The sequence below is a fragment of the Microcaecilia unicolor genome, chromosome 4 (genome assembly GCF_901765095.1).
Source record: "Microcaecilia unicolor chromosome 4, aMicUni1.1, whole genome shotgun sequence".
NCBI lineage: Eukaryota > Metazoa > Chordata > Amphibia > Gymnophiona > Siphonopidae > Microcaecilia > Microcaecilia unicolor.
Genome location: NC_044034.1, coordinates 73,375,399 through 73,391,123, shown reverse-complemented (window position 1 = coordinate 73,391,123; position 15,725 = coordinate 73,375,399). Strand labels below are relative to the sequence as shown.

Sequence of the window (15,725 nt, the reverse complement as noted above, 5' to 3'; positions counted from 1 at the left end):
AAAAACAAAATCACCAGACAACAAAGGTAGAAAAAATCTTTTATTTTCATTTTAGTGTTTGGAATATGTCCAATTTGAGAATTTACATCTGCTGTCTTATTTTGCACTGGGTATACTGGAGCTGTAATAACTTACAGAAATGATTTATAACGAAAGAAAATTATGTTATTTTTTTCTCCTATACTAGTATAATATTTTCAATGATGTCTGTTTATATGCGCCATGGCTGGTGTAAGGGGGTGTGGCTATCATAGGGGTGGAGTCATATGTGGTGACCCCGCCCATAATGAGTACCGGCACTTCGCGATGAGTAATTAGATTTTGGGTTGCTGTTTGGGCACTCGGTCTCTGAAAGGTTCGCCATCACTGCCCTGAGAAAGGCAGGGACAAATCAAACTCAGATATACATATAAAGTATTACATACCATGCAAAATGAGTTTATCTTGTTGGGCAGCCTGGATGGACCGTTCAGGTCTTTATCTGCCGTCATTTACTATGTTACTAATGATTAGGGGTCCTACAAACTTACATCTTATGAGTTCCAGAAGGAAACTCTCTTTAACATAATGCAAGTACTATGGTGAGCATTAGCAGTAAATATATTCCTTGGCTTAAGAGTGAGGTTCTTTACTGTTATAGTACGTGCATAACTAACCCATTTGGAGACATTTCCCCTACTATATTGATTAGCTTCAGAAGGAAATTAATTGCAGTTAAATTTCAATATACCTTTCACGTGGCAAACAGAATACCTTGAACTAACACAGGGGTTCTTATCCTTTTTTGGTTCGCACATGCCTTTAATTGATCAATGAAACCCTCGCACCCCCTTCCTAAACCACGTGTCCACTATTGACTATTGACAGCTACGTATGTTGCTCTTAGATTTCAAGATCCTTCTCTGCACCCTGTTTGACCTCTTCCCATACCCCTTAGAGGTGTGGGCATCATTGGTAAGAACCCCTGGATTCAGAGCTTGTAATTTCAGCTTGCACTTTGTAAAATCTCTCTTTTTTTAATTATGTATGTAATAATCATTACAAACATGGGGTCCTTTTACTAAGGTGCGGTAACAGATTTAGGGGGTCTTTTACTAAGCTGCGGTAGCATTTTTAGCTTGCGGTAACATTTTTAGCTCATGGTAGAAATCAGCTGGCAGTAAACGCCGAGACACACATTATATTCCTATGAGCGTCTTGGTGTTTACTGCCGTCTGATTTCTACCGTAAGCTAAAAACGCTACTGTGGCTTAGTAAAAGACTCCCCTGGCGCGCTAAAAGATATGACATCTATAGGAATGTAGGACCAGATTCTATATATGGCGTCCAAAAAAATCCATGCGGTAAACATTTCCACCTAAGTGTATTCTATAAGCAGCACCCAGATTTAGGTGCGGAATATAGAATATGCTTAATTGATATTCCAGCGCCTAGAACTATGTGCCACCATTTACACATAGATTTACACACACTGGGCCATATTCTATAAATATGCATGTAAAATTTGAACCGTCCACGAAACACCCATTTCCCCACCCATCGCCATGCCTCGTTTGAACTGCGCGTTTTGGAATTTAGGTATAGTTCAATACAGAATATGCTCACCGAGCTGTGCGTGTATATTCTAATTATTACCAATTAGTGTTTATTATTGCTTGTTAAGTGATGTTATTAATGCTGATTAGCTTGTTAAGCCAATTAAGTTACATGCACTATTATAGAATACGCCTAGATTTTCTAGACACGCTACATAGAATCCGGGGGATAATGGGTATTTTATCATTTAGTGTGTGCTAAATGCATTATCGCACTTTAGTAAAAAGACCCCATGGTAACCAAGCATATACTGCTTGTACAGAAAAAGAAATAATTCAAAGAAATAATAAACATTAATTTATCCCATAAGTCCACCATGATAAGGGGTGAAGTCAACCATTTAGATTAAAGAATATACAACATTCCTAGGAAAAAGAAAAGCAGCTTTAGTGCACATAATTCTTTAAGCAAGGAGTGGAGGAGTGGCCTAGTGGTTAGAGCACTGGTCTTGAAATCCAGAAGTGGCTGGTTCAAATCCCACTTCTGCTCCTTGCCATCTTGGGCAAGTCACTTAACCCTCCATTGCCTGAAGTACAAACTTAGATTGTGAGCCCTGGGACAGAGAAATATCCAATGTACCTGAATGTAACTCACTTTGAGCTACTACTGAAAAAGGTGTGAGCAAAATATAAATAAATTAATGTTAAGCCAAACTGATTAGCTGGGGCTGAAATCTAAGACAGCTTTGTTCCAACTGAGTAGGGTGAAAAAAAGACAAAGTTGACTAACTTATATTTAATTATACATTTGCAAGGAATTTTTAAAAAGAAAAGGGCTCCAGGGCTCCTATCTGGAGTACCCCCAGTCTCAGCAGTAGAAATTCCCTTCTTCATTTTTTGGTGTCTCGTGACACATCAAGATACAGTGATACCTCGGTTTTCGTCGCTAATCCGTCCGAAAACAGTCGGTGAAATCCGAAATCGAAGAAAACCGAGGCAATTATTTCCTGAGCAGGAGAACACATGGGTCACCCTTTGTTTTTGCAAAATTAGCAGCGAGGTCACGTGGGCACGCCGGCAAAATCCAAGGCAACCGACGAAATCCGAGACAAAATTTTTGCGGAAAAAATTGACGAAAACTGAAACCGACAATAACCGAAGTCAACGAAAACCGAGATATTACTATATATATCCTAATTTTACTATTCATAAACAGCACTTCCCTATACTTAAAAAAAGCCGCAAGACCAGGTCTGTATCTGTTGTTAAGGCATAAATCGCTATCAATGTAGTCAGTTCCTTCAATTCTATATCTGATGTCTCAAGGGACTCAGATACATTTTTTTTTATTACTATTTATTCAGTTTCATCAAAATTACAAGAAAACATCTTGGTTGGAAAAGCAACATAAAAATTAAACTTATATCATTAAAGATTAACAATCTATTAGGTAATTATTGATACTCAAGTCCATAAATTGGAAATCCAAGATTTAGGAATACAAGGAGAATGGAAAAACAAATTTAGGAAATTAAATTAACGCAGATTCTATTGAGATGAGTTACTTATTCCTTCAACGCTTATCCTTTTTTTGCCAAAGTTATAAGGGCTGATACATGTGCGGGCTCTGTAAACACATATTTCTTCCCATCAAGTCTTTATACACTTGCAGGGGTATCTTAAAAAAAAGGTGCCCCCCAATTGTATTATTTCAGACTTAAGGAGCAAAAATTGTTTCCTCCGTCTCCTTGTCTCCTTAAAGACGTCAGGAAATAATAATATCTTATAACCCAAAAAGGGTTTTTCTCTATTGTGAAAGAAAAGACGGAAGATCCAATTTTTATCCGGTAACAATGCAACGGTAGCAACCAAAGTTGCTGCCGTTGCTGATTCGGAATCAGAAGTCTCAAGCAAAAGAGATACATCTATTGGAGTTTCAGGAATTTGATTCAGTTCCTTTCCTGGGACATAATAAGCAGAAGTAAATGGTGGTAAGTTTTGATCTGATATATTCAAAATATCTCGCAAGTATCTCTTTAACAAATCAAGAGGAGGAACAGTCTTTATCCTGGGAAAATTTACAAATCTTAAATTGTGACTTTTAGTATAGTTATCAAATATTTCCATTTTTTTCCTAAGATTAGTCAAGTCTTTTGTCATCAAAGGTTGTAGTGTTTCCAGTTTCATAATCCTTTGGTCAACCTTTTCAGCTTTACTATCCATATCTTTAGTCTTTTCCTCCATCTTTCTTAAATCTTTCTCTAGTAAATTCACTTTTGGAACAGTTTCATTAGCCTGTTTCAAGAAAGAATGTCCCAAGGCAGAAACTGTCCCATAATTTGTCTAGAGTAACCTCCTTTGGTTTGACAACTAATTCCTTAGGTATTTCAAACATCTCAGACGCCTTCACAGGGATCTCACTCTGTCCTTGGGTACCTCTCCCCGCATTCCACGGTGGTAGCGTCTCTCCCACTTGCGATGAAAGCGAGTCCTCCACTCGACAATCTTCCGGGTCCACACCACCTTCACTGGGAGACCCCGTCGAGTCAGCAAGAAAGGAGCTTGCTCCAACCGGTTGAGGAGGTGGAGCCCGCATAACGGGGCTGAGAGTGGTATCTAACCCAGGGGAGACTGATTCTCCTAACACGCCGGACATCCCTACTGGCAGCGTCCTGCTTTCTGAAGCAACTCTCTGCGGTCGACCAAAGCGGTCCATAGGACCAGGTAAAGAGGGAGTTGGTAGCGAGGCTCTAGCTATCACTCTCCCCCTACGTTTAGGCATTGTGGCAGCAGCAGTAGGAACGCGACTCACAGCGTCTCATTAGGATGCGGCCATCTTGGATCTTAATCCCGGGACTCAGATACATTTAATGCTACAACTCCAACCTTGTAAAATCTAAGGGAAGTTACTTTAGTTCCCGCTGCCCTGCTTAGTAAGTTTTAAGGTAAAGGGGATCTTTCACACACATTTCAAAAACTCCCTTTTCAAAGACACAATATAATGGTAGATAGATAGATAGATAGATAGATAGATAGATAGATAGATAGATAGATAGATAGATAGATAGATAGATAGATAGATAGATATTAGAGACAAAACATTAAATCGGATTATATGTTTTAGAATAATCACTTCCCAGCTGATATTTAGCACTATTTAACCAGCCAGGAACAACTCCTGGCTGGTTAAATAGCATTTAGCCAGCTAACGGCTAATATTGAGTGGGAGACAGCAGGTTATCTTTGCTGAATATTTGTGGTTAGCACACAGGAAGAGATTGTATGTATGGCGCAAAAAAAAATCAGCGCTGAAATCAGTGCTGACTAAGCGTATTCTAAGCGCTTATATTTAGGCACTGATTATAGAATATGCTTAGTTGATATTCCAGCGCTGATATCTGCATTGTGCACATCCATTTACACCAACAAAACCCTGGTGTAAATCAGCACGTAGATTTAGGCACACTGGGCCATATTCTATAACTAGGTGCCTAAATTTTGGAATGCCTATGAGACGCCAATTTCCGCACCCATAACCATGCCCCTTCTTGCCTCCACACGTTAGTGATTCGGTGCATATTGTTACAGAACATGCTTAGCAAGTTATGTGCCTAAATTCTAATCAGTGCCAATCAGTGCTCATTATTGCTTGTTAAGTGCTGTTATCAGCGCTCATTAGCTTGTTAAATCAATTAAGTTACACGCAGTGTCATAGAATCCACATCGATTTCAGTGGAGGAGTGGCCTAGTGGTTAGGGTGGTGGACTTTGGTCCTGGGGAACTGAGGAACTGAGTTCAATTCCCACTTCAGGCACAGGCAGCTCCTTGTGACTCTGGGCAAGTCACTTAACCCTCCATTGCTCCATGTAAGCCGCATTGAGCCTGCCATGAGTGGGAAAGCGCGGGGTACAAATGTAACAAAAAAAAATCTAAGCGCACTATATAGAATCGGGGGGGGGGGGGGGGGGGGTTAGCGGCTAACTGACTGTATCACGCAATATAGCCGGCTATCCATGAATATTCAAACACTGGCCAGCTAAGTGTAGCAGCCAAATCAGGTTCAGGTAGGAGTAATCCCCAATTATTCCTGCCCATGCCACCTCCGAGTTCAAAATGGTGCTGGTGAGCCTTAGTGGTAGTACCCTTATTGATAAGCATGGTCCATCAATTCCTGGAGATTAAGGGTGTGAGGAATCTTACAGAGGCCCACACTAACCTGACTGGTAAATACCAACAAAATCACTCATAGTGATAGTTACATAGTACATTTGTCCAAAGCATTTCATAGATAAAGTGAATAATTATTATTATTGCTCATAAACCTTTGCTTGCTAAATAAATTCAAATTTTGAGTCTGTGGCAGCCTGTGTTTTTCTTTAAACACCAGCCACTGTGGTAAAGAAAATCCAGATAGTCAGCAGCAGTATCTGGAGAGTGGATAACGCTGAATATCCAGAGAGAGTGAGGTACCTGCATTATCCGGAAAGCAGCATTATTCAGCCAATATCCGGATGGCATTGAGGCCAACGTTTTTGCTGTCCTAAGCTATCTGGATAGCTATCTGGATTACGGCACTGAAAGTTGCCAGCATCCACATAAATTATGTCTTTGTCCCACTCCTCTCCTGGAACATTCTGGCACTATCCAGATAACTATCATTATACCCACACTAGCCCACTCCTCAAGTCACTTCACTGGCTCCCTGTCCGCTTCCGCATACAGTTTAAACTTCTCGTACTGACCTTTAAATGCATCCACTGTGCAGCCCCCCCATTACCTCTCCACTCTCATCTCTCCCTACATTCCTCCCCATGAACTCCGCTCACTGGACAAATCTCTCTTGTCATCCCCCTTCTCCTCCACTGCTAACTCCAGGCTTCGTTCCTTTTCTCTCGTGGCACCTTATGCCTGGAATAGACTTCCTGGACCTATACGTCTAGCTTCCTCTCTACCTGTTTTCAAATCTATGCTGAAAACCCACCTTTTCACTGCTGCTTAGCCACTACTCAATTGCCCTCCCCCCTTCTCCCTTCCTTCCTTCTCACCCATTACTTCCCTCACCTGTAACTGTCTTGTCTGTCTGTATTATTTAGATTGTAAGCTCTTTTGAGCAGGGACTGTCTCTTTGTGTCAGGTGTTCAGCGCTGCGTGTGTCTGGTAGCACTTTACAAATGCTAATAATAATAATAATAGTGCTGATGTGGTCTGTAAAGACATTCAGCAGCACTGGCTGGATAGTGCTACTAAATATTTTCACACTGGCATTTATCCGGGAAGCAGGTGCTACTACCCAGATACTGTAAAAGTCGCCAAAATGAATTATTTAGGTACCCTTTTACAAAGCCAAAGTAGGCACTGACAAATGCCAACTGGACAGCAAAAAGCAATGCCAAGGGACACGCCGAGGCATTCCGCGGTAGTGTGCCTATTACTACACGCTAATCATGTGCTGAAAAATATTTTTTATTTTTCTGCACAGGAGGTATGACTATGGGCAGAGAATAGGCATGCCCTGTGCTAGTCAGGTAGTGCAGACACATTGCCAAATGCTGCCCAATTATCACAGGGTTAGCGCGGTAGCCCTTAGCGCCAACAAATATCATAGTGTGCGGAAAGCCCATTCACTGACAACAGCACCAGTCACTTTGTACCACAGGTTATGGCTCCTTTACACTCTGGGAAGGTTAGGAGCCCTTTTACTAAGCTGCTTAAGCATCTACACGTGCCAAAATGGAGTTACCACCTGGCTACCGCGTGGCTCTTGCGTCCAATACGTGTGTTCGAAAAATAATTTTTATTTTTGGACGCGCATATCGGAAGTACGCCAAGTGGCATTTGACGCACGTAGGTCATTATCGCCCGGTTACAGCGTGAGACTTTCCCGCTAGGTCAATGGCTGGCGGTAAGGTCACAGATTCAAAATGGACGCACGGCAATTTTGATTTTGCCGCACATCCATTTTTGGCAAAAATTTTAAAAAGGCCTTTTTCAAGGCGTGCTGAAAAATGGATTGGCGCACACTCAAAACCTGTGCCTACTTTACCGCAAGCCATTTTTCAGCACACCTTAGTAAAAGGACCTCTTAACCCACCATTGCCCCAGGTACAAAATAAGTACCTGTATATAATAAGTAAACCGCTATGATTGTAACCACAGAAAGGTGGTATATCAAGTTCCATTCCCCTCCCCCCTTAATGAACCATTAACAATCAATTATTGACATTAATTGGCACTAATTTGGATTTATGTATGGATCAGCCTACTTGCTGTTCTATAATGCTGCACACCCAAAGTGTCTTGTGCATGACCCAAAAGGGGGCATGGCCATGGGAGGGGCATGGGTGAGTCAGGGGCATTCCAAAACTTTCATCGCAGTGTTATAGAATACTTTGATTACACACCCAACTTGTGTTCCAGGATCTACACCAGATTTAAGCAGACATAAGTCCTCATTCCCAAAGTTGGACAAGGAAATCTGCTCTAAATGCTATTCTAAAAAGAGATCTGTAGAATAGTGCTTAGTGCAAATTTTTCCTGGCACTTAACTTTGAGCACCATTTACTGAATCTGGCCCATAATTCTTTTAAATATGGAGGTATGACCTAGATAAAGCATTTAAAGATCAGCCCCATTACGTTTATTAATTGGTTTGGGGTTCTTACCAGTGCCTGAACACTATCATTTGAGATAGAAATTTGAATGGAGGTACAGTATGACCACAATCAAATAGACCCCTGAGGGTAGCTACTAAAATAATTGATGGTGTTTATGGCTTCATTATAAAGATCTAGCCATGTATATTCTGAAGGAGAAGCAAACAAGGGGAGATAGAACAGAGACATTTAAACACCTCCAGGGTATAAATACACAGAAGTCAGGCTTTTGTCAATGGAAAGGAGAGATCATGGGATAAGGGTAAGAGGGGGCAGCATTAGGCATTGGAGCCGACTCTGTGGGTGCTTGAGCACCCCCAATATTGAGAAAATTCCTTGTATGTGTCCAGAGAGGTGTTATTTTCATTGGGCTTAGCACCCCCAATAATTTTGAAAAGTTGGCTCCTATGGCATTAGGGGTAATATAAGAAAATAGTTCATTACAGAAAGAGTAGCGAATATGTGGAACAAGCTTCCAGTGGAGGAAAGTGTTAGAAAGCAAAAAGCAAAGGACAAGAACCAAGGATCTCTGAGGCCAAAGAAGGAATTTTAGAGATTGGGCTGTTGGTTTTAGGGATTTGCATTCTTGTGAAATGACATTTCTCATATTGTTTCATGACATTTGTAACCCAAAATGACAGGACAAAAACAGAAATTTTGAGGGTTTTCCTATGTCAAAATTAGTGTGCACTATTGCACAATAGTGCACACACACACGCTTAAATAGCATGCTCTATTGCACGCTCACTGTTGCTTAAATAGCATGCACTATCACACTATAGTGCACACGCACTGTTGCTCAAATAGCATGCAGTACTGTGTAGCAGTGTGCCCAATTGCTCAGCAAGACACACTAGTTAGCAATGGATGCACAATGAGCAAAGTTCTACAATAGTGCTCATCATTGACGACATTGCCACAAAACAAATAAAAAAAAATTTGAACCTGAATAAAATAAAAAATCCTGTAAATGACAGAGGAAAGAAAACTTGTTGATCAGCACATCCCTAGTTAGTTGGACAGACAGACTGGATAGGCCATTTATTTTATTTTTCCTGTCATCATTTTCTATCCTTAAGAAAGAATTAAGTAGGATAGGATTTCCCCAAAATTCTGTAAGGTAAAATGATAGCACAGAAAAGATAAAGATGATAGACCTAGAAAGTGGGCAAAAAGTAATCAGTCTTGTCCTTTTTAATTCCTTGGCTAACAGTCGTGTCTTCCTTGCTAGGATTACCGGGCAGAAAGTGGAGTGGTCCTGGCTTCGGACAAACTGAAACGTTTTACTTGGACAGGAAGCAAACCAAAGCACATGCTATTCTTTGGGTATGAAACAAAGCTTTCATTTTATTTATTTATTTTAGAATTTGCATTAATAATTCAAGTAACAAGGGAGTCCTTTTACTAAGGTGTGCCGGAAAATGGCCTGTGCTGGTGTAGGTGCATATATTGGACGCGCACAGATCCATTTTTCTGCGCACCTGCAAAAAAGGCCTTTTTTCGGGGGCCGAAAATGGATGTGCGGCAAAATAAAAATTGGTGCATATCCAATTTGGGCCTGAGACCTTACCGCCACCCAATGACTTAGCGGTAAGGTCTCAAGCATTAACCAAGCGGTAATCGTCAGCGTGTGTACACTGCCGATTACCGCCTGGTTAGCGCCACATGGTAGAAAATAGAAAATATTTTCTGCTGCACGTTTTGGATGTGCGTAAAAATTAGAATTACCATCCAGGACACGTGGTAGCCAGGTGGCAGTTCTAATTTGATGCGCATTGTACGCGCATAGGCACCTTAGTAAAAGGGCTCCAAAACCCTTTAAGCACAACATAAGCTGCTCAGAGATTTCAAACTAGTGCTAACTCAATGCCTTTTAGTGATTTTATTTTTTTTTAAGTAAAAGTACTGTGTTAAAATATTTAGAATTCAAAATACCTTTTCATCATTGCTGATCAGATTGACATATCAGTACATCAGCATGTAACATGTATTTTCGGTACCAGATTCAAAGCAAGTTCATTCAGGTGCACTAGGTATTTTCCTGTCCCAGAGGGCTTACAATGTAAATTTGTACCTCATGTTTATGACTTGGCCAAGATTACCAGGAGCCGGATTTAATAATATCATCTCAAAATACAATTGTTTTAGGTAATAGTGCTTGCATTGTGCATTGCAAGTCTGCCCCAGCTCCACCAAAATTATGTCCTAGAGAATGCCTATGCAACTCGCCTAAAAGTCTACGTGCCCCTGTCAGAACATAGAGTTGTATGTCTCCGGCACAATTTCATAATAGCCATTGTTCACTTGTAAAACATTCTTCACACATGGAAAATGCTTTCCAAAATTACACCCATAACATTTATTTGAAAATACATCTAAGAAATACTGTAACGCAGAGGCATAGTAGCTAGGTGGGTCACCAGGAGAGTGACTGCTCCCTCAAGTGGGCTTCTGACGGTGCCGTTGCTGTCGGTACTCTGCTCTAAGCTCCCTCTGACACCTCAACCTGGCTGCAGTTCTGCTGTAACCCATATGCATATTGGAGGCAAATGTATAACAGGGCAACAACTTAGACACCCAATTTACGCAGGTGGTGAGCCTATGCTATAAGAACAATTACACGCATAGTTATTCTTAGAGAATACTAGCATAAACTGTCATTGGGGTGCTTTTATGCCAGTTCTATGGCTGGTATAAATGGATGCATCTAAATGCAACATTTATGCGCATAACTTACAATATTCTGTAAGTAGCCTGCGTAAATACCAGCCATGGCCCTCACATGCCCATGCCCCTCCCCTGTGAATACCCATCTTGCAATTACACACCATTAGCGGCATAATCGAAAGAGAAGGACGCCCATCTTTCGACACAAATCGGGAGATGGGCGTCCTTCTCTCAGGGTCGCCCAAATCGGCATAATCGAAAGCCGATTTTGGGCGTCCTCAACTGCTTTCCATCGCGGGGACGACCAAAGTTCACGGGGGCGTGTTGGCAGTGTACCGAAGGTGGGATGGGTGGTTAAGAGATAGGCGTCCTCGGCCGATAATGGAAAAAAGAAGGGCGTCCCTGACGAGCATTTGGACGATTTTACTTGGTCCAATTTTGTTCATGACCAAGCCTTGTAAAGGTGCCCGAACTGACAAGATGACCACCAGAGGAAATGGCGGATGACCTCCCCTTACTCCCCCAGTGGTCACCAACCCCCTCCCACCCCCCCCCCCCCAAAAAAAATAAAAAAACAATTTCTTCCAGCCTCTATGCCAGCCTCAAATGTCATACCCAGCTTCATGACAGCAGTATGCAGGTTCCTGGAGCAGTTTTAGTGGGTGCAGTGCACTTCAGGCAGGCGGACCCAGGTCCATCCCCCCCTACGTGTTACACTTGTGGTAGTAAATGTGAGCCCTCCAAAACCCACCCGAAACCCACTGTACCCACATGTAGATGCCCCCCTTCACCCCTTAGGGCTATGGTAGTGGTGTACAGTTGTGCGGAGTGGGTTTTTTTTGGGGGGGGTTGGGGGGCTCAGCACCAAAGGTAAGGGAGCTATGCAGCTGGGAGCAATTTGTGAAGTCCACTGCAGTGCCCCCTAGGGTGCCCGGTTGGTTTCCTGGCATGTGAGGGGGATCAGTGCACTACGAATGCTGGCTCCTCCCATGACCAAAGGGCTTGCATTTGGTCGTTTTGAGATGGGTGTCCTCGGTTTCCATTATCGGCGAAAACCGAGGTCGTCCATCTCTAAGGTCAACCATCTCAACATTTAGGTCAACCATCTATTAGGTCAACCTAAATGTTGAGATTTCGGCGTCCCCGACCGTATTATCGAAACGAAAGACGGACGCCCATCTTGTTTCGATAATATGGGATGCCCCTCCCCTTCACGGGGACGTCCTCAGAGATGGGTGCCCTTACAGATGGGCGTCCCCGTTCGAAAATGCCCCTCCACGGATTCTATAAATGGTGTCGAAAAAGTCGGTGCCAAAAAAATAGCACTTTGTGCTAGTCTATAAACTGTACTTAAATTTAGCGCCAGGAACCACAACTACATTTAGGCGCAACCATTTACACCAATGAAAACCTTGTGTAAATCCCTGCATGGAAATAAGATGTGGATCCCCCTAATTCTATAACAACACATAAAATGCAGGAATTTCCCCGACCTGCCCATGCACGTCCCGTGGCCATGATCCCTTTTTGGCTCCCTGCACTAGAATTTATGCGCACCTCTTTATAGAATATGCCTAAAAAGATGCATGCTTGTTATTGCCCAGTTATCGGTGCTGATTGGCTCGTTATTCAATTTAGTTGCACACTCAAGCTGTGCATTCAGCTGAATTTATGTGCATACGCTGTCATGTTCCCTGTGTACGCAAGGTATGGGCATCTGAGGATATGGTGGCCATCTTGGATTTGGGCATCTCCAGGATAGGGCGGCCATCTCAGAGGTGGGCGCCTTGGGATGGGGTTGTCATCTTGGAGCTGGGCAGCCTCAGGAAGGAAGCCCATATTTGGGCTTGAGGGTGTTTCCGGTGGGGGCAGCCATCTTGAAGACAGCTGTGTATGTTTAGGCTTAATTCCTGTCCTATTTAAAGCCCTGCCTCCAGTCCTTCCACGCTTCGGCTTCTATTCAGTTTCTGGGTAGTTGCAGTGTTTCTGGTTTTGCTACTATTTGCTGCCTGGTTTTGACCTCTGCCTGATCCTGGACTTGCTACTTGGTATTGACCTCTGCCTGATCCTGGACTTGCTACTGTTTGCTGCCTGGTACTAACCTCTGCCTGATTCTGGATTTGCTACTATTTGCTGCCTGGTATTGATCTTTGCCTGTTCCTGGATCTGCTACTGCTTGCTGCCTGGCACGGACCACTGTTTGCTCCTGGTCCTGCTTTTGCCCATTGCTTGGCCGTGCCCCGTGGACTTTGTTCTGGACTCAGTTCTCTCTGCTGTTTGCTTCCCGCACCTGGGGGCTCAACCCCTGAGGAATGGAGGGGGGGCACAGGGTGAACTCAGGGTTGGCCGAGAGCCCAGTGAGGAATCCTCCTCCATCGGGCACAAGGGCTCACATCTCCACTGGGCGAGCCTGACATAATGCAAAGCGCCAAATATAGAATCCAGGGGTTTGCCATTTTAGCGCATAATTAAAAAATACTAGTTAGGCGTGCTACTGCCATGTATGTGCAAAAGGGTATACTTACCTGTGTGAATGGCAGTTTTGTAGTAAATTTAAGCATGCAAATGACACTTTGGACCCTGTTTACTAAGCCGTGCTAGAGGCGCGTTAGTGCTTTTAGCGTGTGCTAACCATTAGCACGCGCTGTGTAGACACCCACAATATTCCTATGGGCGCCTACATAGTTACCGTGTGCTAATTTTGTGCACGCATTAAAAACGCTAGCGCATCTTAGTAAACAGGGTACTTAAATTTATGTGGATCCGATGTACACAGAAGAAACAAAATCCTCGCAGTCTAGGAAACACTCAGGAAAGCAGCGAAGGTGACTCAAAAAAAAATAAACAGACGATGCTTCAAAGGGTCTGAGAATTTATTGTGCAACAACCAAGACTCGAGACAGCTGTGTTTCGGCTAATAAGGCCTTCCTCAGGAGTCTCCTTGGGTTGTCTGTAAATTCTCAAAGAAATTTGATTGTATTATCCACTTTGAGCAGCTGTCAAAAAAGATGTCTATCGCCAATGAAAAATCTAAGCAGGGCACGCTGTGCTCCAAAATGATCACTTCCTCACAATCACTTCTCAACTCCAAACAGCACTATACCACTTTAACTGTCAAGCAGGGCAAAGTGGTTTACAGTCTAATAAAACAAAGCAAAAGAACTAAAATAAAAAAAAAAAAAGGAAAGAAGCCCATTCATACAAGAATACTCACATGCAGACAGTATGCACCCCTTCAGGCACTGGTGCCAACTGATGCCAATTAACACTCACGTGTAACATTTACATAGGGAATCCAGTAAAGACTGGAATTCACTCAGGGAGGAGCATCAAAAAATGTACAAACTACTTTGTAAAAAAAAATGAACAGATATCTCTGATTTCCAATTATCTTTCTGGCAAGTAAAGCTCAGGCTCTCTGTAGTCACTGTCTTCCTGTTGGCTAGTCAAGACTTTTGTCTTTTGGTGGGAGGAAAAAAAAGTATATTTGGGGTAAAAATGCAGGAAAGTGCAACTTTATCAGAACTTTTCATTTCATAATAAATGGCATTATCTTTTTACAGCTTGAAAACTTCCAGCAGAAGCAAAGAGTCTGTTCTTTCAGAGTGTCCGAGGCCCAACGTCTACCACTCCAGCTGTGGCCATATCAATGAAACATGTCGAAGGCTCAATCATGATAATACAGCACTGGAAAAAAAGATGGCATTCTTCTCTCCTCCCCCAGACTACAATTCGGTGGTTTCATATTCCACATCACCTGTTTAAGTTATCTGAACTGCTATCTCAAGATACTCATGGAAATTCAACTGGAAGTATACCAGTTTTCTGAAGCATTATAAACTGTATTTTTTTTTTTGCCTTAAGAGACAACTGTTTTTGTAGTGGTCTTGAAATTATATCTTTTCTAGACTGACACAAATGACTCTAGTGCTGTTCTGTTGTTTCTGAAAATTAATGCACATACAGCCCTCAAAAGCAAGTAAAGAACTGAAGCCAAATGCAGAAGCAAATAAGTATATTATAAGCATGGGCACTCTTATCAGATTCTGCAGATCCTTCCAATTCCAACAAGAACCTGCACTGAAACTCATTTTTACAATGAGATGTTTAAGTCAAACTTATGTTTGCAATACTACTGGACCTTAACATATTGCACTGACTGTATCTTATTTATATAAATCTATTCAGCAATATGGCAGGATGGTCAATAAATTCTGCATTTTGCTAAAATGAATGTACATGAGACCAGATGTATTAATGGGTTTCTCCAGCTGTGTCTTTATGGGCAATGAGTTTAGCAGACATGGCCTATCATGTCCCATGCTTTCAGAAGGTTACTCAGAAGTAGCAAACCGTGCTGCGTGCTGGTAAATTTTTGTATTTTAATATCTAACTGTATTTGTGTATAGTAAAATATTTATATAGGTGATTTGTATCAGATGTTCTTTTATAGAAGCTCATGAAGGAAATCTGGGGTAGTTTTGTGGTTTTGCAAGCACTAAAGATCCATTCCCCATCATAATCCAGAAGCATAAGATTATAGCGTAGCTGTGGCTATTAAAAGACTCATTCTATATTATATCTACGAACCACGTTCAGGCTGTATTGCAGCAGTACTGAATTCACTCTAGAGCCGATGCAGAAAGCTGCATGTTAGATGCAGTAAACTAATGGCATGCAAAATACTGTTGTGTTAGAAAGTATGCATTGTCAGAAAAACACAGCAAATACCATGGCAGTAGTTTGCAGCCATTTGCTGCAGAAGAGCAAAAATATGTCTCTCTTCCTGTCAGGACATGAACAGTGATTGGATCATGCAAAGACAGGAAGAAAGCCATTTTTTTAAAAAGCCCACTGCCATGCAAGGGAT

The 15,725-nt window shown here is 42.1% G+C and overlaps 1 protein-coding gene across 1 annotated transcript in view; it reads left to right on the top strand.

Annotated features, from left to right (window-relative positions):
• Positions 1-14,639, top strand: part of FLT1 (fms related tyrosine kinase 1) — a 317,946-nt gene extending 303,307 nt beyond the window's left edge. The window contains 2 exon segments of the mRNA XM_030200343.1: positions 9,420-9,514; positions 14,419-14,639. Coding sequence (XP_030056203.1) covers positions 9,420-9,514; positions 14,419-14,620 — 297 coding nt within the window. The 3' untranslated portion in view covers positions 14,621-14,639.
• The last annotated feature ends 1,086 nt before the right edge of the window (positions 14,640-15,725 follow it).